Source organism: Papaver somniferum, chromosome 8 (assembly GCF_003573695.1).
Source record: "Papaver somniferum cultivar HN1 chromosome 8, ASM357369v1, whole genome shotgun sequence".
Lineage (NCBI taxonomy): Eukaryota > Viridiplantae > Streptophyta > Magnoliopsida > Ranunculales > Papaveraceae > Papaver > Papaver somniferum.
This window is the reverse complement of record NC_039365.1, coordinates 86,141,653-86,165,861: the sequence shown is the minus strand read 5'-3', so window position 1 is coordinate 86,165,861 and position 24,209 is coordinate 86,141,653. Positions and strand designations below refer to the sequence as shown.

The following is a 24,209-nucleotide window of genomic DNA, read 5'->3' as shown; positions in this document are numbered from 1 at the left end:
AACATCGATATAAAACTAGGGCACTCAGTAAAGATCAAAATCAAAACCAACAACGATTTAATCCGTGAAATCGAAAACTCAGAAATCAAAAGTAACCCGAATCTGAAAGGAAATCATCAACAAGATCATTACAATCTTCATGTAACTTAAATCATCAAAACCCGTAGATCTAAAAATTGATTTCTACTCAAATCGACAAAAATGGTTATAACAAGAACAAATGAAAGAAAAATAAAGTAGTTTCGGATCTCAACCAATATCAAAGAAGAAGAAGAAATCAATTGAATCAGCATCAAATAAAAAGAAGAAAATCTATTGATACTCAACCAAAATAAAAAAAAAAGGGTTTTCATCCAAAAAAAAAAGGTACTGATTCTAATTTATTTCTATCTGTGAAATGTTTTTACTTCTAATTTTGTTTATTTTTTATACCAATTTTCTTATATAATCTTACAGTACATACATATCAGTATGTAATGATAAAAACCCCTTGATATGTATTGCCCTTTTACTGCATCTGATCTTACAATACATATCAGTATGTACAAACCAAAATCCTTGATATGTATTATAGGATATGAACCATCAGTACTTTATCTTACATAGATATAAGGTACATATTAATATGTACTGCTTAAACCTTTGTATGCTTGATATGTACTAGGTAAACCCTTGATATGTATTGTATATTTTGAAATTTCCTCATATGATCCTACAGTATATACTAAAATATACTGTTAAAAACCTTTGATATGTACTGATCAAATGTTGTGTATGATCATACAGTACATATCAATGTGTAATGCATGTATCATAGTCTTTAACATTTGCAGATCATATTATGTTCTGTATGATCCCACAGTACACATTAATATGTACGTTTAGATGTCATGATGGACATATATGACCAGTTCATGTTATATTTAGTAGATACGGGTTAATCTTATGTTATAATATGTACTAACATGCCAATTGGTATGTACTAATCGAAAAACTGACTTCTAACAATTCATATCCACCAGTAAATATCAATATGTACAGTTGGATAAGTTTGTAATTTAGGTTTCTGATGCTTGTTGATTATACAGGTAAATGACTATGTGGGTTTGTGGTACTTGTGGTAGCTTTGTAGTCAATGGTGCTGGTGGAGGTGTAGACGATAGGTGATAGTGCTGGAGCTGGTAATAGCTTTGCTGGTGAGCATTGATATAGTGCTGATAAGGGAGTTGTGGTTGGTTAGGATCAGTAATTGGTTACGGGAGCAGTGTGGCAGTGGAAAACTAGTAGTTTTGGTGTTCGTTTAATCCTTTGTTTGCTTAGATATTTTTCAATTGTAACTAGCTAATGAAAAGTTATTTTACAATAAGTAATGTTTTCTCTTTTTTTTTTGTACCGTTTGATGATTCCGCATCCTAACAAAAAGAATATTAGTTTTGTACGGTATGCCATGGTTTATGATCAATATTCTTCTCAACGCAAAATGTCAACAAAAAAAATTTGATCTATAAAGTAGCTTATGTACGGATACTGATATATACTGAATCATTTTGTTGTTTTGGAATTTTTCTTGCAAGTAACACAATGGTTGAGTATGTTATCGTCTCTTATATTATTTTTTCCGTCATTATTTTGCAATATTGTACCGTTGTTCTAAATTCTTTGTTTGAATTTATAGTTTTGCAACATACTAGTCAGCATGAAGACGATTGAAAATGAGTATGAAGCATCTTTAAGAAAACAACAGTACATATCTGCAAAAGAAAAAAGAGTATGAAGCCTCAAATACAAGCAATACATATCTGCATGTACTCTAAAACCTCGCGCGCAAATAAGAAAACTGAAACTTTAACTCAGACTATTTTTAGTACAAAAAAGCCTACAATTTAGTACAAAAGGGTCTACAGAAAAAAGAAAAAAAAACTTAGCTTCAATATTTCTTATAGTACTGCAACATACTAATCGTGTGAACTTGAAATAAAAGACTAAAAAGAGTATGAAGCCTTATCTAATAGCAGTACATATCTACCCGTACTGCAAACATGGTACTTAAAAGAAAATTCTGCCATAAACGTAACTTATCCAACTTTAGTACATATTGTATCACCCGGTACATATCAATATGTATGCAATGAAACTTTAGTACATATCTACTGAGCGAAAACCTAGTACATATTGATTTGTACCAAGTGAAATTTAGTAGATATCACACATTTGATATTGTCTCCTTGTTTGATGAGCACGCTGATGGTGCCAACTCCTGCAGACCCCATTATGCAATATTAGGTAAACATCACAGAGAAAAAAATAATAATTGGAAAAAACAAAAGTTAGAAAACAAAAATAAGCCCAAATGACAATATGTATCAATATGAATCACTACGTATACAAGCATCTTAGTTAACTATCTTATCTAACATAGTACATATCTTAGTTTCAATTTTAATTTCTTGTCTTGAAATTTTACAATCCCCACTACATATGTTGCTCCAAACAAGAGTTGTTATTAGAATATTTCAGAAGACGCCAATATGTACTGACTGAAAACACAATAAATAACGATATGTACTGAGTGAAAACTTAGTACATTTAGACATGTACCGAGCGAAAACCTAGTAGATTTTGATTGTTATGTGTAGAATTAAGTGCAGGTTGGGATTAATAATACGAATATCTTTTCCATTCCTAATAGCTTATCTTATCATTTACAGGTCAGAGCAGCGTAACCTTGTTCTTGATTGAGCCTTGGGAACTGTTGTTATAACGAAAAATATAAATATGTCCACTGGTCTTGTAGGTGGAACAGGTCCTGGTTCAAACTTTACTTTTTTCCTCTGCATTTCACCAACTTTATGTAAAGCTTATCACTTTAGAGAAGAACTATATCAATCATTCTATTTGCTAACAGAAGCTCCTCTGAATTCTCTCCCCAATAAAAAATTGTCAGCTGCTATGTGGATTGGCGGTACCCTATTCATCAAACATAAAACTTAAACACGGGCACTGAGGTTCAAACTTAATAAGAGAACTTAACAAGGAGCCTAGTATCTGTATTTAGTAGACAAAATGAAAGCCAGACACAAAAGACAACATGATAGCAAGTCAAAATTTAGTTTCTGATGATCTTGAGAACAAACTTTCATTACAGTACATAATGATAAGTACCTAAGATATCTATAGTCATGTTTTTGAAATCTCCTACAATATATCAGAATAGAGAATTAGAATCCAATAAATTTTTAGAGAGATTCCAGGTGAATAAAGCAGTACATATATACATGTATTGAAGAAAACAAGAACAATACGTATGGATATGTACTGCGTAAAACCATAATACATATGTAATGGGTGAAAACCTTATTGGACTCCATCAACATCGAACTTGTCTACTGGGCAACAAATCAAAAGAAAACATGAGAACCATTTTAGGCATACCAAGTAACTAGCATTTTCTCAAACCTTACTGGACTCCATCATATGTAACTTGCATTTTAAGAATATATAAAAAATAGAAAACGTAATACATAATAATATGTAATGAGTGAAACTCTTGTATGTATGATATGGACTTTTGATAAACAACAAGCAATCGTTCCACAATATTGTACCGATGCAGCTGTGAACAAAAATGAACATCAATGAACCTATTTTACATAACACCTTTGATTCCTCAAAAGGTGAAATATGATTGATATCAGAGACAATTCATGCATTTCAGTCATCATAAATTAATGTCACGGGAAGAGCTTACCTCGAGTGCAATATTCAAGTTGGAATCGATGCAAGAATCATGAAGGAAAGCCTGCAACCAAAACCTAATTATCTATCAACATCAATACATATAACCTCACATAGTAACAAAATGCAGTAATCTTTGTATATTGGTTAAGATCAACACGGTGTAATGAGAATACACATCATTCGAATTAGTTTAACCAAAACATAGTACATAAAAACACTCCCATCTACAAACATGCTTTTCATTTTTCTGATACTTACCATTACAACATCATTGACGAAATCTTTGGCTAAGTGGTTGGATTAATTCCATTTGTTCAATCTCTCCGGTAGTAGCAATCTGCATAAACCTACAAAAAGATTATAATTTAATTTTTTTAAAAGTGAAATCTCTTGGGGAAAAAATCAAAAATCAAAAATCAAAAAATCAAAATCTATAGAATCAGATCTAACAGGGAAAATAAGTAAGAAATGTATCATCAACATAATAAACAGCAAAATCGATCAATTGATCAATTCCGTAAAGAAAATCCCTAAAAAATAAGCATAAGAAGAAGAAATCAAGGAAAAACCCTATAACTAGGATCAAGAGTAACAAACTTCGCTTAAAAATGGAAGAAACGAGTCTGATTTCGGGAATGAATCACAAAAGATCTACTTCAACAATTTCTTCGGATTTCTTCGTCAGCGCAGAGATCGACTGAGAAAAAATGAAATGAAAAGACAAAGTACTTTGAGTACGGGCTAATTTGGTCATTTCAAAAATATACACGTGCGGCAGGATTAAGACATTGGACCCCGGATAATATTTTTAGTCCAAAATCACGAATTTGGACTAGCGGTTAAATCACTTTTACGGGTGGACTAGACACTAAACGGGTCTCCTAAAATTGGATTAACTAGTATTTCCTAGTTCAAAAATTCCATTTGCATCCAACCCATTAACGAACGGTTCGAGCGTCCATCCACAAAAGAACGGCCGGTTAAATCCGCAGAAAATGCCCACCCCTAGTCACCGTCACCTAGTCCCAAGATTTTCCTTTTGTGCTAGATGATGCAATTAACGCATCGAACTCTACCTTTTCGAGTTTTTAGGTCAAAAACATAACAAAGAGAGAACGAGAGGAAGGGGCACAACCGCACAAGTATCGAACTCTACCATTATCGTTACTGTAAATTTGCAGTTCTAGGCCTTTTTTTTCGCATCTGTTCACACCATCCCTCGTTGGTCAGTGAAAGGGCAAGAAGACGAATTCGTTCTAATCCAAGTTCGATTGGTCAAGGAAGGAAAGGTTGTCTTTCTAAACATCGATCTATCCGGTCACCTAAGGTAATCTTCGTTATTGGTGATGATATTATTTTGGTTGTCGAGCTTATTAAAGATTTTTTCATCTTTTTAGGGTTTTTGATAGAACTAATAATTTGTCGTATTATTGCAGAGAACTCTACCTATTCAACTCAATATCGAGTAGATATTAATTTTTCTTTTGAGTATCCAAACAACAAAAGATGGGAGAAAGGAAAGTATTAAACAAATACTATCCGCCAGATTTTGATCCTGCAAAGTTACCCAGGAGGAAGCAACCCAAGAATCAACAGATTAAAGTTAGGATGATGCTTCCAATGAGCATCCGCTGCAACACTTGTGGGAATTACATTTACATGGGAACCAAGTTTAATTCACGGAAAGAAGATGTGATCGGGGAGGTAAGTTTTATTATCTTTCATGTGTTGTTTTCATCATATTATCTTTCACTTGCTTAACATGACAAATTGCTTCTTGTTTGATAAGCATTAAGTTGAACACAAATTTCATTTTTCTAATGTTAGTCAAGGTCATATCTTGCTTTAGAAATCATGAAGTGAATTTTGTAGTTTTAACGAGATTTGATGAACCTTAGAAATAGCAACACATATTTGGAATTTGGTGAAGATTTTACTTCATGACTGCCTACATCGCCTTGTTTTGATTTGTTTGCTCCACTTCGCTATTAAAGAGTCATATTTGATAAACAGCAATAACGCTTCTTTGTATCCATATTGGAGTATTAATCGTAATCATAAAGTATAGTCCAAAAAACACCATTACAACATTCACTCTCAAGGTTATAAGATAATCCCTCTAAGCCTTGTTCATTATTGTTCCATTTCTTTTTATGCTATGCAAGAGAATGTCAAACTTTACCATGGCCAGTTAGTGCCACCTCACCTTGTCTATCAGCACATTGTGACACAACATCACAGCATGGATTACATTATAGAATATGATAAACTTGTATGAATTGTACTTCTTGTTTTTGACAAACTTACTTATCTGGCTATTGTTGAAATTGTTCTTCCTTTTCTTTCTGTTTATCCTCTTACTCAAGGATTCACTTCGAAATATAGTTAATCTTAATCATAGGTAATAATCACTCGGTCATCTAAATAAATCTCCCAACCTTCTTGTACCTGTTTGAAACCAATATGCGTTTGTATTGTTTTTCCTGGATTAATGACAGGATAACTGAAACCCTTCTTATAACCTACTAAGGGATTTTTTTTTTCCTTCTGATGTGCAGACATATCTGGGAATCCAAATTTTTAGGTTCTACTTCAAATGCACAAGATGCTCAGCAGAATTGACAATGAAGACTGATCCACAGAATTCAGACTATGTTGTTGAGTCAGGGGCAACTCGTAATTTTGAGCCTTGGCGTGCTGAAGATGAGGTGAGATTTTATAATTATGCTACTGAGTCTTTCTCTGCTTTTTAGGGATACATGATTACTTCATGTGTTTGTGCGTCCATTGTTGATATTGCGTGAAACTTGCATCAGGATGTCATTGCTGACTACTACATCCTTATTCCATTAGGAAGCAGACAAGGATCAGAAGAAAAGGGATCAGGAAGAGATGGGAGATGCAATGAAATCTCTGGAAAATAGAACACTGGACTCCAAGAGAGAGATGGACATACTTGCTGCTCTGGATGAAGTGAAGTCTAGGAAGGTACCTGAATATCTTAAATTTTGAATGCTACTTATTAAGAAACTTTACGGTGTTCACATATTTTTGATTTTCATGAGACAACTTCTAAATCAAGAAATACTTATTCTTACTTGTTTTTCTTGTTTCCATTTCAGTCTCTACAGGCTACAGTGACTGTAGATGCAATGCTTGAGGCCTTGCAGCGTACCGCTGAGGAAAAGGTACAAGATTTATGTTGCTTATTTGAAAATGAAATTCAAGTGTTAAACGTGGTTCCATATTTGTTATGCTTGTCTGTTTATCAGTATATATGTTTTCGTGCTTTGGTACAGTGCAGTTTGAATGCTTCTGTATATAATTAAATTGGTCCCTTTCTATTTTCCAATAAGCAAAGCCTATAGCTATTAAATGGCTTCATATTTCTCTCTGCTACCATTCTTAATCATTCAATTAGGTAGAGTCAGACTCAGTAGAATGCGATTGGGTTGTCAGGTAGCAGAGAATGAATCTGCTTAAGCTTAACATTGTATTGAACATTGGAAGCAATGGTGTAAACTGATCTCACATATTAGCACTGATACTTCATCTTCTTTTGTGGACAATCATTTTCTTCTCCTTTTTATTAACACTAGTCAAACCACATGTGCGATGCACATGCTTTGAATTTTACTCTTTTAACAACACCAAACTTGATTACGATGATATTTTTTTCGTAAAATAATACGAAAAAAATATGTACTCGTTAGGTAGGTAGTTCAAAGAGCTTTCCAAATATGTTAATTTTACAAAATTCGGGTGTGTATTTTGAAAAATATAAGTTTTTGATATATTTTTAAAACCATGGCATTTCTGTTAATATGTAAATATATAAGGTTGAATATGTAACTATTGATCTAATGTACGTTTTTACCCTTGAATATATGTGAAGTGATAGTTGATATTGAAGGTCATATTAGTAATATCAGGATTACACCAAGCTATTTTGTTCTTTTGTGACCAACTAAAATACCTCTTTTCTTTATATTAGTGTGTATATATATATATATATAAGAAGATTTAAGCATAGTAACTGAAATAAATAATAATCTGAAATTCGCGTTTTATGGGTTGTACTCCCTAGGTAACAGAGAATGAATTTTAGTCTCTAGGGACAAAACTAAGTATTGTGTCCCTTTCTTTCTTATCGTCCTGTCTCTATGTATTTATTGGCAGGAGAGGCAACTGGAGGCACAGGATGAAGCTCTCATAAAATCCATTTTTCATGTAAGTACTACTTCTACTGTCATGTTACTATTTATTTGTGACATTGTTTTTCTCACAAGAATCCTTGTCAAATGATAAAGCAAGCACCAAAAGAAGTTGTTTGGAGGATCCATGATGAAGATGTTGATGAAGATGACGACATGTACCAGCTTCCTACTAAGAGTGGTGGAACTTCTAATGGTGATTTGAAGGTATGATTTTTTTTTGGGAATTTTGATAAAGTGACCCAGTTTTGAATTAGGGTAAAAAAAGTGCCCCCGCTTTTTTGTACTTTTCTAATTTTTTCAAATAACACTTTCCATCCCGTTAAATGCAAGGTGGCAGTTATCTCACCTGTTAAAAAGTCATATTTACCCCTGAACTATGTCGTGTACTATGAACCCTAACCATGGACCCTAAACCCCTAACCCTGAACTATATCTTGAAACATGAACCTTGAACCATGAACAACGAAGCCTGAACTATGAACCCTAAACCCCTAACCCTGAACTATATCGTGAACCATGAACTCAGAACCATGAACTTTGAACCCTGAACCTTAAACCCCTAACCCTGAACCCCGAACCCTAAATCCATGAACCGAGCTCGACGAACCTGAAAAAATGAAGTAGAAGATAAACGTGACAAGTAAAGGGTAAATAAGTAAAAAATTGGATGGAAAACTAAATTAGATGGAAAAGCTAACAGTGGGGGCAGTTTTGAAAAGTTGAAAAAAACAGGGGCAATTTATTAAACCAAAATTGAGAGTGGGGCAATTTATCAATATTCCCTTTTTTTTTCACCTTCTGTACGAGATGTATTCTATTTTTTTCCCTTTCTGTTTTCATAGTTGGCATATATGCAAAATGGTTTGTCATTATCAATATCAATGGGAAAGAATGATGTTCACAGGTGACCTCGGACTTCATCAGGACATAGTTTTTCTTTTTCTTTCCTTTACTTTCCTTTCATCTCTTTTTGCATTTGACAAGCTATGATAGTGATAAAAAATAACCATACAATGGAAGAAGGAAGAGAGACAAATAAAATTGATTACTTTTTGCTGTTAAATGGCAAACCTCATGATATTCTATGTTATCTGTGAGTACACAATAACCCTTTCCTTTCGATCTTGATGACCTGCCTCATAAGAACAATCTTTTTCTTATGTTTATAATACCTCCTTGTAGATGTATTCTGTACCGACGTTATTATGTAATTAGAAATAGTTTTGTACTTGTATAACAGACCTACAAATATCATGCCTTTGAACCCCATGAGTCTCGTTTTTTTCGCAGAGAAAAAATATTTCTGAAGATCTTGGGATTCCAACAGATTCGTTGACAAAGCACAGTGTTGCTGAGAACTTCAGTAAAAAAGGTAAGCTGGCTTGAGCTTGTATAAACAGTTATGTAGTTGTAAATGGTATTGGTACAGCTGAGTGCTGAACCATAAATTTTAGCAAACCCGAGGGGAAGTTTATGCTAGATTCATCTACAGTTTTCAAAACCTAGTGACATCTTCTTTTTCTCTTTTTCTTTCTATTATTATTGTTAAAATCTTGTTTCCAGTATAGTTTGTTTGAAAGTGAGTACAACTAATCTAATGTTAAGCATGTTTATTTTGATACATTCGAAAGCATAATTTACTGTAGTCCTGGTTAACCTAGTTATTGTGTTATTATTTTAGGGTTGCATCTGTTTTACCTCAATATTACCACCTAAACAACTATTATACGGGGGTTGTGTAGCATCCACTTCCCTCACTGAAACCAGTGTCGAATGCTGCAAGTACAGGCTTCTATCCTTTATATAATCATATGTTGTTATATTATATTTCGAAAGATCTAATCATATGTTGTTATATTTTTAAAGAGAGTAAGAGGTGTTCCTTTAAGAAAATATTTTTCTTGCATGTTCAGGAAATAATAGTGGCCTTTTTCTTCAACTGTGTTGCCATGTATGACCATCAGCGATGTATCCGGTTCTGCGGTGTTGTGATTACCACCTTTTGCCAAATCTGTGAAATACTGTATATTAGAAAAAGGATTTGTAACTGGGAAATTGCTGGTTTTTTACTGATCGAGGGCTTTTTGTTTCTTTCCTTCCATATAAGAACTGACCTACTAGACTGTCTTTCTATCACATAATGCAGTCTTCCTTCTTTTGATAATTGCTGCTTTTATTATTGTCGGTGCAGAGTTGAAGTCTAAGCAAGCCCCTTGTCCATTTGTACTAATTTTCTCCTTGTTGCTGTGGGCAGTTAAATCTGGTGGGACCGAGGATGCAAACAAGCAGAAGTTCGTCTACAAATCTTCTACTGTTAGAATATCAGTCAAGAAGAAGCCTCTTGTGGCACCTACTACCTTGGAAAAGGGTAAAGCAAGAGAAGAGTCAAAGAATCAAGATGTATCAGAGCCTAAAGCCAAAGATACAACAGTAAGCACGGGACTCCAGTCATTATTGCAAAGCTATGACTCTGACGAAAGCGACTGAAATTGTTCCTAGATTCATAGTCCTCATCTTTCATGTTGATGAGACTAGCCCTCTTCTCTTCTTAGTTGTAGGAGGTTTGGCAAATTTGCCCAGTCTTACACCTTGGGGAGCAGAATAAAGGACTAATGTGTTTGAAAAAGAATTATTACTTTATAATTGATATAATTGTCTCACTTACTTTAATACTAGCAGTTATTATTTCATTTCAAGTGTTCTCATTGTTTAGGTCGGTTCCTATGGGAATTGCAAAACCCCAAGTTTTGCCACTTAGCCAGGAAAGGTCTGGTCTCTACCGACCGGTGTGGTGTATTGTAGTGTAGGCCGCTAACGGTAAAGACTCGACCTCCCGGTGCAAACTACATCGCCCAGTATATGTGATGCAACGTCCATAAATCCATTCCTTGCAAATACCTTCATATTTTCTTAGCATTTTCAATTTTTCAAAATATGAAGATGACCCAGTTCATAAAAGAGCAACATGTTACTGAAATTTTTTGCAAAAATGAAATAAAGAAGATCAAGAAGAGCTAATGTGCCAAATCAAATAAGAGCACATAGTCAAAATTTTAGTACCGCGGAAGATGAATGCGTTTGCAGAAATTATGTTTTGTTTACTAATCATCCCATCATTGGTGGCGCACTCCAAGCCATGTCATTTTGGGAATGCATTTTTCTGAAATTTGAACTGCTAATGTGCCAAATCAACCTCAACAATCATTATGCGATGGTGTCGAGTGATCGGTTCAACATAATTTCTAAGAATGTTAAAAAGTATATTGCTTTGATAATGCAAGCGGCTCGAAACATGAGGAGTGGTGAAAGCCTGATGGACCTTGAACAAAGGTGTGGTGCTGAGTGGCTATGCAACAACAGAAAAGAGTTCTGATATGGAAGTTGTTATGAAATCTTAAGAATGTTGCCAATTTTAATCTAGTTTATATGTTTTGATTTCTTAATTCTTAACTTAAGCATGAATGTAAAAATGGATTTTCATTTATCAAACATAAGTGCAGTTACTGAAAACGCAGGGGTGCTAAGTACACCACCAACTTTTTCGTTCGGCAACCTGTTGTACTGTGCTAGTACGATTTATAATTCAGAGAATCGGAAGTTGATCGAAATTAAGTAACTCTGCCGTAGCAGCCTCTAATTACTTCAATAAAATCATCTGCTCTCAAAGGAAGCTCATTACAGTTTATAAAGCAAAACAGAGAGAGAAGGGAATCCTAAGCTAGAACGAACGAGGACTCGACACCTGTCCCACTCACACTAACGCCCACAGTTATCAACGGCCAATCAGGGCTTAGGATAAATGCAGACAAGGAATTATTGGGGCATCCACAGTACAGGGCATCCAACAATACTAGGCACATGACAAACACTCCCCCCATGAGAAAAACCTTGTCCTCAAGGTTTGAACTTTGGAAAATGATGAGCTATGTGCTTGGAGTCTTCCCAAGTAGCATCTTCCTCAGTAGCATTTGTCCATTTGATGAGCAGTTGTGGAACAGAGACACCTCCTCTGAGGATAGTCCTTTTGTCTAAAACGGATGCAGGTATTACCAGAATTTGGCCATCTGTGTCAAGAGTAGGCAGTGTAGGGAGAGGAGTTGTTGAGTTACCTAGTTGCTTCTTAAGTTGTGACACATGAAAGACATGATGAATTCTTGCTTCAGGTGGAAGAGCTAGCTTGTATGCCACAGTGCCAATTCTCTGTAGGATGGTGAAGGGACCATAAAACCTAGATGCTAGCTTCAAGTTCCTTCTGAGGGCTACAGAAGCTTTCCTATATGGTTGCAGCTTGAGGTAAACCTTGTCTCATACCTGAAACACTCTTTCAGTCCTCTTCAAGTCAGCAAAAAACTTCATTCTTTCTTGAGCATTGTGGAGGTTTTCCTTGAGAAGAGAAAGAATAACAGCTCTTTGCTTCATGTAATCTGCTACATCAGTGATTGTAGAAGTTGCAGAAGAAGGAAAAGCCAAGTGTTGAGCTACATATCCATACAGATCCTGGAAGGGACTCATTTTCAAGCTTGTGTGGAATGTGGAGTTGTACCACCATTCTGCCAAGGGAAGCCAGCTGTGCCATTTTTTGGGTTGGTGACTGCACATGCACCTTAAGTATGTTTCTAGACAAAAGTTGACCCTCTCAGTCTGCCCATCAGTTTGGGGGTGATAAGCCGTACTCAAATTCAGCTGAGTCCCTAGAGCTTTGAAGAGGTCCTGCCAAAAGTGACTTGTGAAGATCTTGTCTCTATCAGATGTAATGGAAGCTGGTAAGCCATGGAGCTTGAACACAGTGGAGATGAACTCTCTAGATACAGAAGAAGCTGTGTAGGGGTGATGCAGGCCAATGAAATGGCTGTACTTGGTCAATCTGTCAACAACCACTAATATGACATACTTCCCTTCACTCATTGGTAGACCCTCAATGAAATCCATTGATATATGCTGCCAGGCATGATCTGGAATTGGTAAGGGTTGGAGTAGTCCAGCATTGAAATTGTGATCCACCTTGTGTCTTTGACATATATCACAGGAGGAGACAAAGGAAAAAATCTCCCTCTTCATAGTAGGCCAGAAGAAATAAGCTTTAGCTCTATTGTAAGTGGCTTGCACACCTGAGTGACCTCCCACAACTGATGCATGCAGAGACTCCAAAATGTGAGACCGTGTGTTTGCTGAGCTGCCCACATATAATCTTGCTTTGTATCTCAAGATGCCATCCTTGTAAGAGTAGTTAGTATGTGCCTCAGGGGTGAGAAGGAGCTGAGTTATAATATTTTGTACCTTGTGGTCAGAGACATATCTTGCAAGAATGTCCTGAGTCCATGTTGGAGTGGATGTTGTAAGTGATTGGCATTGTAAAGTGTCATGTTGTCTCCTTGAAAGGGCATCAGCCACCCTGTTTTCCGAACCCTTTTTGTAGTGGATCACATAGTCAAAGCCTAGTAACTTAATGAGCCATTTTTGTTGTAGCATGGTGGAAATTTTCTGCTCCAAAAGATATTGTATACTCTGGTGATCTGTTTTGATGATAAATTGGGAGCCCTGAAGATATTGTTTCCATCTTGTAACAGCCTGCACAATTGCCAAGAGCTCTTTTTTATAAGTAGATAAGGCTGCAGCTGTTGGGCCAAGGGGTTTGCTGTAAAAGGCAATAGCTCTCTGATCTTGCATTAGTGCAGCTCCAATCCCTGAGTCACAAGCATCAGTTTCCAAGGTAAACTGTTTGTTGAAATCAGGTAATGCAAGTACAGGTGTAGTGGTCATTGCCAATTTGAGAGCATTAAAAGCAGTCTTGGCAGCAGGAGACCACTGAAAGGAGTTCTTCCTCAATAAATCAGTTAAGGGTCTGCTGATGATACCATAATTCTTCACAAACTTCCTATAGTATCCAGTAAGACCTAAAAACCCTCTCAGCCCTGTAATGTTGGTGGGCATAGGCCAGTCCACCATGGCTGAGATTTTGTCTGGGTGAGCCATAACTCCATTGCCTGTAATGATGTGGCCTAAGTATTCAATCTCAGGCTGCCCAAATGAGCATTTAGAAATGTTGGCAGTTAACTGGTTGGCCCTGAGAATGTCCAAAGTGGTTTGGATGTGAATTAAGTGGGAATCCATGGTTGGACTGTAAACCAATATATCATCAAAAAACACAAGTATAAATGATCTGAGGTGATCTTGAAAAATGTGATTCATGAGAGCTTGAAATGTAGCAGGAGCATTAGTGAGGCCAAATGGCATAACCTTGAATTCAAAATTCCCATGGTGAGTCCTGAAGGCAGTCTTGTGTATATCAGAAGGGGAGACTCTAATTTGATGGTATCCTGACTTAAGATCAATCTTGGTAAAAAATTTGGATCCATGCAGTTCATCTAGGATCTCATCAATGACATGAATGGGAAATTTATCCTTGATGGTGAGACCGTTGAGTTTCCTATAGTCTACACAGAACCTCCAAGAGTTGTCTTTCTTATTGACAAGGAGAATATGAGAGGCAAAAGGGCTGTTACTTGGTTGAATTATACCAGTCTGCAACATTTCCTTGACTAAGCTTTCTACCACTGCCTTCTGCAAATAGGGGGACCTGTAAGGCCTGAGGTTAACTGGTTCTGAGTTTGGTTTCAATGGTATTTTATGGTCTAGGGCCCTTGTAGGAGGGAGTTTTTTTGGAACATCAAAGACATCCTTGTATTGAGATAACAAGGAAGAAATTTGGGGTGGTGGTGAGGGAGGAGGTTGAGAAGAGATGGAGAATAATTGGCCTACCAACCCATGTGAGTGTTTTTGAAGGAATTTCATCACTGTTGAACCACTCATCATGCTAAGTGAAGATTTTTGTGGAGCTCCAGTAAGAGTGATCTTCTTACCCCTGTATTTGAATGTAATACAAAGCTTGGAAAGATTGAATAATACATCACCCAAATTTCTGAGCCAGTTAGCCCCCAAAACAATGTCACAACCTCCCAATGGAATTAGTCTTAAGTTCCCACATAATTTATGTCCCTGCATTGACCAATTAAGTTGAGAACAGATACCTGAGCTTATTGTTTTCTCTCCATTGGCCACAGTCACTAGTAAGCTAGCAGTGTGGGTAACTGGATATTGGAGTTCCTTTGCCAGAGCACTGCCAATGAAACTGTTAGTGCTACCCGTATCAATGAGGATAGATATGGGCTTCTTGTGCAGTATACCAGGAATTTTAATGGTATCAGCAGATACAGTCCCTTTCAAGGCATGCAAATAAATCTCCATATCACTTTCTACAGCAGGTGCTTCCTCTGTGTCCATAATTAACTCATCCTCTTGCTCTGAACTCCCTGAAGGTTCTTCACCAATCAAAACACAAAGATATTGTTTCTTGCAAATGTGACCTCTTATATAATAATCATCACAATTGAAACATAGGCCTTGGGCCTTCCTGGCTTGCACTTGTTCAGGTGTAAGTTTTTTAAGTGGAATGGTGGTATTAGACTTTGGAACTGGTGGAGTAGGAGCTGGGTGAGGAGGGGGTGTTGAGGTGAAGGAGGCTGAATTGAAGGGCCTGCTAGAGTTAGAGGGTGTAGGAATTTGTTTTTGTGGGTACTTGGTCACCCTATGCTGTAAGCTCAGTGTTTGTTCTTGCATTCTAGCAAGGGAAAAAGCATTTAACAATGTCTGTGGGTTAAACATGAGTACTGAACCCCTTAGTTCTTCCTTTAGGCCACCAATGAAACTAGCTATAAAGTAAGTTTCAGGGAATTGTGGGTGAACACTCAATAACAATGCCTTCAAATATTCAAATTCTTCAAAATAAGCCTCAACTGTAGTCAACTGAACCAACTTATTGAATAAACCCACAATATTATCATGAGCTGGGTTCTCAAAACGAGCACAAAGATTTCACAAAAGCATTTCCAAGAAATATGAGGTTGAGTAATACTGAGATTGTCATACCACTTAGTTGCTTTACCATCCAGATGAATAACAGCCATTCGTGTTCGATTGACGTCTGGAACGCCTTGCATCTGAAAATAATACTCACATTTCTGTATCCAACTTTTTGGGTTCTCGCCGTCGAATCTAGGGAAATCGAGCTTAGGAATACGATGAAAGGAATGAGGGTCACGAATGTTGGTGTGAGCAAACAAATTGTTACCTTCAGTATGAGAAAAACCACCCGTAGAACCTTCTGCGTCCCCCGAATCTCGATTGTTAGAAAATTTTTTTGCTAGCTGAGATTTCAAAGTCTTCTCGAATTCAGATCGAAGAGATTGCATACTCTTTTCAATCTCCATCTTCACTGTTTGTACATCCTCCTTAGTCGATGTTGTAGTGATCTGTAAGGCTAGCTGATTAACCTTTAGATGTAAGGAATCGATTTCTCCCTATTGTCTATTGTTAGTATCCTGTAAATCTTTGCACGTCGGAGCGACCATTGTAATTGATAGGATAGAACGACTCTAGATACCAATTGTATTGTGCTAGTACGATTTATAATTCAGAGAACCGGAAGTTGATCGAAATTACGTAACTCTGCCGTAGTAGCCTCTAATTACTTCAATAAAATCATCTGCTCTCAAAGGAAGCTCATTACAGTTTATAAATCAAAACAGAGAGATAAGGGAATCTTAAGCTAGAACGAACGAGGACTCAACACCTGTCCCACTCACACTAACGCCCACAGTTATCAACGACCAATCATGGCTTAGGATAAAGGCAGACAAGGAATTATTGGGGCATCCACAGTACAGGGCATCCAACAATACTAGGCACATGACACCTGTATGGACAAAAACTAATACAATTGCAATTAAACCTTGACAATATGTATATAGAATTTATATCTCTAACCTCTTCTCAATCAGTATGTATATAGACAAGAGTACGTGAACCTGATTGTTAAGAAGAGGCTTGGACGATCTCAAAAATCAATATCCAAGATCAATCTAATTGTATCCTAATAATCCAATCGTAATTCTTCCAAGTAATTAAACTTGTTATCTATCTATCAAGATACAAATTATAAGATAAACGAGTTTCGTAATAGATCACAATTAGATGGACGTATCTACTAAGATTGAATACGTACAACTTTCGTAAATACAATTATAAAGATAAATAATATAATATAGAAAATGAAAAACACAGGACACCAGAAGTTTTGTTAACGAGGAAACCACAACTGTAGAAAAACCCCCGGACCTCGTCACATTTGAACATCAAACTGTATTAAGCCGCTATAGACACTTGCCTACTATCAGACTTATGACAGGAATGTAGTTGAAACCGAATCCACCTTCCAGGAAATTCCGTTACAGTCGCACTCCTTATGTCTCTTGAACCTCCCAAGGATCTACGTAATTGATTCCCTTAGCTGACGTTCTTTACAACCTATGAGTTGATTCAACCGAAGTGTAGTCTTTTGATACCAATATGCCTCTAATAGATAAGCCTATTTTATTTCCATTTAGATCAAAGATCATGGTGAGGAAATCTGTTTGCAACAGACAAAGCTGGAAAACCTCACAAGTTCGGAGCATACAACTCCTGAAGAGCAGCCAAGATTCTTAACCACCTCTCAAGAACAATCTTCAAAAGATCAATTAAGATAAGTTTTCAGATATCTATCTTGAGGAATCAAAAAGTCTGAGACGAAGAGAACTTTGCGATTACTATCTATCTTTCCCGAATAAGATTACGAAAACCTCGATAAAAGAAAACCAAGATCAGGATACACGAACTATCAAGGTAAAGATAGTCGGACCTGGCTTCACGAATCCTCAAAGTGAAGTCTTTTAGTCGTAGACCTAATTATGTTTCTCATAGGAAATCTAGGTCTATAGAGGACGACTCTAGAATCAACTAGGACACAAAGTGTCAGGGATTGATTTTCCCAGTTAAAAGGGCATATCTATTTATAGTTTTCAAAGACCAGGGGTTGTTTAGGATTCAAGCTAAGATAATTTTGGAATCAAGCAAACACTTTTACGTCTTGAAAATACAATATAAGAATATACACTAGGAACAGGTTCTGGAACCATGTATAATGACTGTTCAGTTTGGCAAGTATGCCAAAGAATTAAAGAAATTTGATGTTCATTTAAACAACTAAGAAGTTTAATCATGATGCACACATATAAGTGTTTGAATGATCAATGAATTATTCAAAGTGTTTGAGAGAGTTTCAACAATGCTAAACATATTAGAAAATAAATCTTTGAGCATATGTTAAAATCTACTGGGATAGTTGGTACAATGGTTCGTGAACCGTTAGGCTTGTTCGCGAGTCAGGGTGCAACGATTCGTGAACCGGGTTCGCCAACCCTACAAGACTACCAAACTTAGTTGACCATTGTTCATGAACCGGGTTCACCAACTACTAGCTTATAATACCAACTTCAAGAAATCAGTTCACAACGGTTCGGGAACTGTTCCCAACTGAACACACGGTTTGTGAACTTGTTCGCCAACCTTCCTGTATTTCTGAAACTCAGATATATGGTTTGCGAACTGGTTCGCCAACCTACCTAAGCAGAAATATTAGATGTTCAATATTTCTCTCTTATGATGTTTGAAACATTCCCACGTGATAAAATCATTTGCATGGGCAATTTTCAATTGGTCCACAAATTAATTCAAACAATAAATTGCTTAGAACTAATATTGTTTAGGATCGTTGAAAATCTTTGCTAAAATCATATTTCAAGATTTCTAACAAGACAAGCTTGACTCGAAACTTCTTCTTTTTAAATCTACTAAAAATCATACAACATCGTCTCAACCGATAGAATGGCAAGATGGTGAGTAAAATAGAATGGTTCAGTCTTTACATACCTGATACAAAATTTCTCCAAATGTCTTCATCGATCTTCAGTCTTCGAGGGTGATGTCTTATACTCAACTATCAAATTCTAACATAGTCTGATACGTGACTTAGTAGACTAGAAATCAAATATAGTTTGATCATGTAATATTGACAATAAGCTTGAGATAGCATAACTTGTGGGTTCAACCGAAAATTGCTCTAACAATCTCCCATTTTGTCAATTTTAGTGACAAAACTATTCAATACATATGGATTCAAAATAAATAAACTTTTCAACTCAATACATTATGCTTGTTTTCCTTGGTTCTTCAACACACGTCTTGAATTCTTCGTACTTCAAGTTCTTTTATGGTTCTTCATGTGTTCGTTTAGCACCTTATGAAAATACTAAAAAAGATCCATAGCGATAACAACTTATGAGAATACTAAAAAATATATTTGTTATACCGAGGTAATCACACTCTACTCATCAGTTTTTATACGGAAACATAGTATTGTTACCTTCTTCAATGTTCAGTTACACCACAGCTTCAAAGCAATACTATGGTGATATGTTCTCCCGCTTAGTCAATGCTTACTTCTTTTGCAAAATAAGTAAAACCTATAGATAGTAAACCACTCCCCCTTACATGATGCTCCGAAAAGCCGTGTGTAATGCAGTAAGATACTACTTAATAATTCCCCCAATTTTTGTCAAAAAAATTGGCAAAGGCGAAAAATTGGGATCACAATGAATTAAAAAAAAGTTTTAAGACTAGAAAACATGTTAGAGCGTTAGTATGTCAAGGTTGGTTGTCATATTTTAGTATCAAAACTCATAAGTCGCTTGATTAGATTACTAGAGTCAACTTCGTTAGGTTAGACTAGGAAGTCTAGATATGTTGATACATACAAGTTAGTAATACATGACTTAACTTGTTTCCATTTCCATATCGTAAGCTTTCAAGTCATTACTGATTGAGAACATAACATGCGAAGTTATATTTAAGAAACTCTAGTATAATAAACTTGACCATCATATTGAGATCAGAGAGTCAAGGAACAATATATCAATAGTGATAAGTGCTTTATATTGAATTACGAATTATAATGCTTATGTTTTTAACTTCATAATTGCGATATCGACATAACATTTGTAACTTGTTATTATATTGTGTAGTGAACATAGGTTTGGTTTCATACCAAAAAAACTATGTTTAATTACATGAGTTTAAGGAATTAGACGTACGAACTTGTTTTGTAATCGAAAGGAAATCAAAAGGATTGATGGTCCGTTTTTCATTAAAGATCTTAAGGTTGGACCGATCCTAACCTATATAGGGAATAAAGGTAGAACCGATCCTATATTATGTTTGAAGTCAAGGTAGAACCAATCCCTAACTATATTGGGAGTCAAGGTAGAACCGCTCCTAACTTGTTTTAAGAGTCATGGTAGAACAGGTCCCAATAGGCAAAACGGATTTTTTTAAGTCAAGTACGCTTTAGGGTTTGTGTGATTTAGAAATTGGGTTTCCAAAATAGGAAAGTTCAAGATGTAGACATAATGAGTAATTTGAACATGTGCTGAAATCTTATTTCTTAATTGTTCAAAGATATTCCTTGATACTCAAGGTGAGATCCCAAACCGCAATAGTAGAGAATCTTTTTGAGATTTTCGAAATTAATATGTTTTGTTTTACCAGTAATCAAAACATATCTAAGGAAAGATATATTAGTTAAGTGCTAGCTAATATTGAGTTGTACATGAAGATTTCGGTTATACAGTTGGAATATTGGTTGGAATTAGACAAAACCGAATTTAGGTGCTTTATTGCATATCTTAAGAATATCTTTGGTTATGGAAATTCCTTGGAGTCCAAACTACCTTGGTCTACAAATAATGAAGTTTGTTCTTCTTACAAACTCATCCCGAGCTAGGCAAAACCTCATCTTTGTTGTTTCTGGTATGTTCGACTAATAGTATTCTCATAATACTATCTTGGAGAGAAGAGTAACCTAATTAGGCGATATCTCTTACATCCGCTAGTTTAAAGACTTCTTTGGGATAAAAAATCGTCTACTAGTATCGTTGGTGGGAAATTAGAATTGTATTTTTATTTCAGTTTTCAATTATTGATTTGATTGACAAATGGTTATTAAGTCTTGATTTCATCTAGTTTGATTATTCTTGAGAGCTTTCTCTTCTGACATAATGTCACTCAAATAGATCAAGAAATTGACATTGACCTGCGATCGTCCATTGTTAACAGGATCCGTTCTGTGCGTGATCGATCATAAGTCAGGAATCAAGTTTGTCACTGTGCAGGTACATAAAACTATTGAAGATTTGAAGACAAGAAGATTTTCCTTATTGGTTTCTTATCTTGTGATTTGCTTCGTGCACAAAGTTGATCGGCTGGGATCCGAATAAATCTAGTATATCTTTTGATTTATTTTTATTTTAACAGAAATTTATACATTGAAATTATACAAAAGATTGCAAAAAACTTGTCGGGAGCTTCGCCACAAGTTGGGCTCCGACACCTTTTTGAATAATTGCCCCAATTCTATGAAAGATATAGTTCCCCCCTTTGATATTAACATCATGCCTACGAAGGAAATTAGTCAATCTTTTCAAAAAATCCACAGTTTCTTCACCTAGCTCGCCTAACGTCGAAAATGCCAAGACACCAAAATTGTAACAGTTGGCTGTGCAAATTTCTAAATATTCTTTGCGCTTGCGTGTAACAGCGTTCCCCACAGCAAGACCGGGACGAAAAGTCTGGACTCCATCTCCAGCGAAAGGAGATACACATGTGACATCTAGACAAGAATCACGCCAGTTGTCCCAATTGTATACTAAAATGTCCGCCGGTATCAAGTCACCTCCGTTACTAGAGAAAAGTCATAAGGACACCTCCTTTCGTGCCGGCACGCATACTCGGAAACATATATCAGCAAATGTGTCCCGTACAAAATCATGACGGAAATCGATCCCTACATCGTGTGTACAATGCAATGCATGATCACCATATATGTCAAGTTTCTTATCAAAACTAGGACATGGGCTGCCTTCATCGAAAAGAGGGATACCTAGTCTGTAACAAAGAACATATCTGAATTGGCGAGACCCGATTTTCTGATTTATCCCATTGAGCTGAATGGCCAAGAGGAAATCCTGGGCATGACTCATCTTGTTACATTTCCACAGAGCCGCATCACGGTCAGACATTGGATATTGGTTGGGAAAATCCTTCACCACCGCATCAAAGTATTTTTATGCCAAGAAGTTCATGGGATGGGGGCAGAACAATTGATGTCGATCAAAAAAGTATTAATGCCACATACCTGACCAAATAAATCCACAGCGTGTTGCAAGAATGGTCTGTAACTAGAGACTTCAGCTTTATTAAGAATGGCATGTTGCAGTACATGTGTTTGGAAACACGACGATATGAAACAATAATGAACCGTGTCGGCCACTGTGTGAATACCGAGACCTCCATACCTTATGAGAAGCGTGACTATACGTTATTGGAGCAAGACAAAACCAGAGCCATCACCGGTGATAAGGTGGCGTATAAAGAACGATATATGAGTGTCAAAAATCTCTTGAGCATTACCCACATGATCAGGTTTAGTAGTCCTCAAGGAGAAATATAAACAAGAGACCCTTGTACAGTTCCTAAGCAAGAGGAGTTCACTTTGCGGATCCTCTAACTTCCGTATAACATCCATCAACCTTGTAGTCTTTTGAACTCTCTCTAAAATCATTGAACTTCAATACTGGGGGTCTAGGCTAACTGCCCCCCCTCCCCAATAACTTAACACCTTTGGTTGGTCTAACGATATCTTCAGGAAAAACACCAGGCTCAAAGCTCCTTGGATCAGGTGACAACCAAAATATCTCGATTTTAGAAAGGTTAAGATGGAGGCCAAGTTGCTTGCCATCTTCTTGTATAATCTTGAGAGATTTTGCCACCATTAGTGTATCCCCTTGTTGGACACCCTGACATGAAGCGAGAGTGGGGTCCTGGTAATACAATCTGGGGGAGAAGAATAACAAAATTCCACCCATCTTGAAATGGAAGGGAATATGTTTTTGACCTCTTGGAGCATGCAGACATGTCCACTAGATTGAAAGCTTTGGTAAAGTCCACCAAGAGCATGGTTTCATTATCCAAAGCTCCCTTCTCTTATAACAGTTTGTTCACCGAATGGAGAATGGCCTCCCCACCGCACGGTACCCCAACCCAGGACTGAAAATTACATAGATACTTGATCATCTCCTTACCAACAGTTTGTGCAGCTACCTTGGAGATAAATCTCCTCTAAGCAATGGAGTAAGTGGCGCACTCGCAAAAAATTCCCCTAACTGCGCCAGGAAATTCCCAACCAATAATAGATTAGTAACTGCTGTAATAGAAGTAATGAGGTCATCCGCTAACACCACCGAAGGATATCATTTATATCGACAAGATATCAACTAGTCGTATTATTAACTAGTTGTATTTAGATCGACAAGATATCATTTGGTGGTACTCTTTAGTATCTGAATCTGGTAGTTCTGTTTGAGTCGATCTGGTTAACTTGTTTAATCTAAATTTGGAAGATCTAAACCCGACAAACGAGTTTAATTGATTTTTAAACATAAAAACCTTTGTGACACTCAACATACATATCTCTGATTGATTTCCTAAGATAGCAAAGTGGTTACCAAATAGATTAGTCCTTTACATTTTGGAGGACGATCGAAAGGGTTTAGTGTTTAAAGTCTTCAGAGAGATTGAAACAACTTAAGATAGTGAAATATATCTTAGGATTCACGTGCATTGGACAGATTGGTTGTAGGCGCAGGGATACTGAGGAAGATAAGTAACTAAGGGTAGTTTACTTGGTCTCAACTATACGAAGTTGCTAGTGTCTTTGTATAGTGGCTTAATTCTGAGAGTATTCAAGACTGGACTAGGTCCCGTGATTTTTCTGCATTTGTAGTTTCCTCGTTAACAAAATATTATTATGTCTTTACTTTTATTCTCCACAATCATAATTAATGGTTTAGTTATAATTTAACGCAAATACACTGTACGTTAATCTGAAGCACTTGATATTGATCCTATAGTATATCGGTCTTGTACCTTAAATTTTTGCAAGTTAAAATAGTGGACTCTATCTTAGGATTCACGTGTATTGGCCAAATTGGTTGTAGGCACAAAGATACTGAGGAAACTAGGTAACTAAGGGTAGTTTACTTGGTCTCAACTATACAAAGTTGGTAGTGTCTTTGTATAACAACTTAATTATGAGAGTATTCAAAACTGGACTAGGTTCAGGGACGGAGCAATGTAGATGCCAGGGTGGCTCCCTCCCACTAAATGCTTTGTATTTTCTTAAATATCATTTACATTTACCACTATATCTAAGAAAAAATTCATTATTACACCCCCTTGAATTTACGTTTTTCATTCCCCCCCCCC

At 36.4% G+C, this 24,209-nt stretch overlaps 1 protein-coding gene across 1 annotated transcript; it reads left to right on the top strand.

The window, feature by feature from the left end:
- The first annotated feature begins 4,783 nt into the window (after nt 1–4,783).
- LOC113301901 (YJU2 splicing factor homolog) lies at nt 4,784–10,651 on the top strand. The gene is made up of 9 exons (XM_026550739.1): nt 4,784–5,065; nt 5,175–5,442; nt 6,297–6,446; nt 6,592–6,726; nt 6,861–6,926; nt 7,918–7,968; nt 8,049–8,159; nt 9,246–9,327; nt 10,210–10,651. Exons 2-9 carry the CDS (start codon nt 5,245–5,247, stop codon nt 10,440–10,442), a joined length of 1,026 nt encoding a protein of 341 aa, XP_026406524.1. The 5' UTR covers nt 4,784–5,065; nt 5,175–5,244; the 3' UTR covers nt 10,443–10,651.
- Nucleotides 10,652–24,209: the final 13,558 nt, after the last annotated feature.

Coding starts and splice junctions, on each gene's coding strand:
- LOC113301901 (XM_026550739.1), top strand. CDS start 5,245: ATGGGAGAAAGGAAAGTATTAAACAAATACTATCCGCCAGATTTTGAT. Junction 5,443..6,296: donor AAGAAGATGTGATCGGGGAG/GTAAGTTTTATT, acceptor TCTGATGTGCAG/ACATATCTGGGAATCCAAAT. Junction 6,927..7,917: donor AGCGTACCGCTGAGGAAAAG/GTACAAGATTTA, acceptor ATTTATTGGCAG/GAGAGGCAACTGGAGGCACA.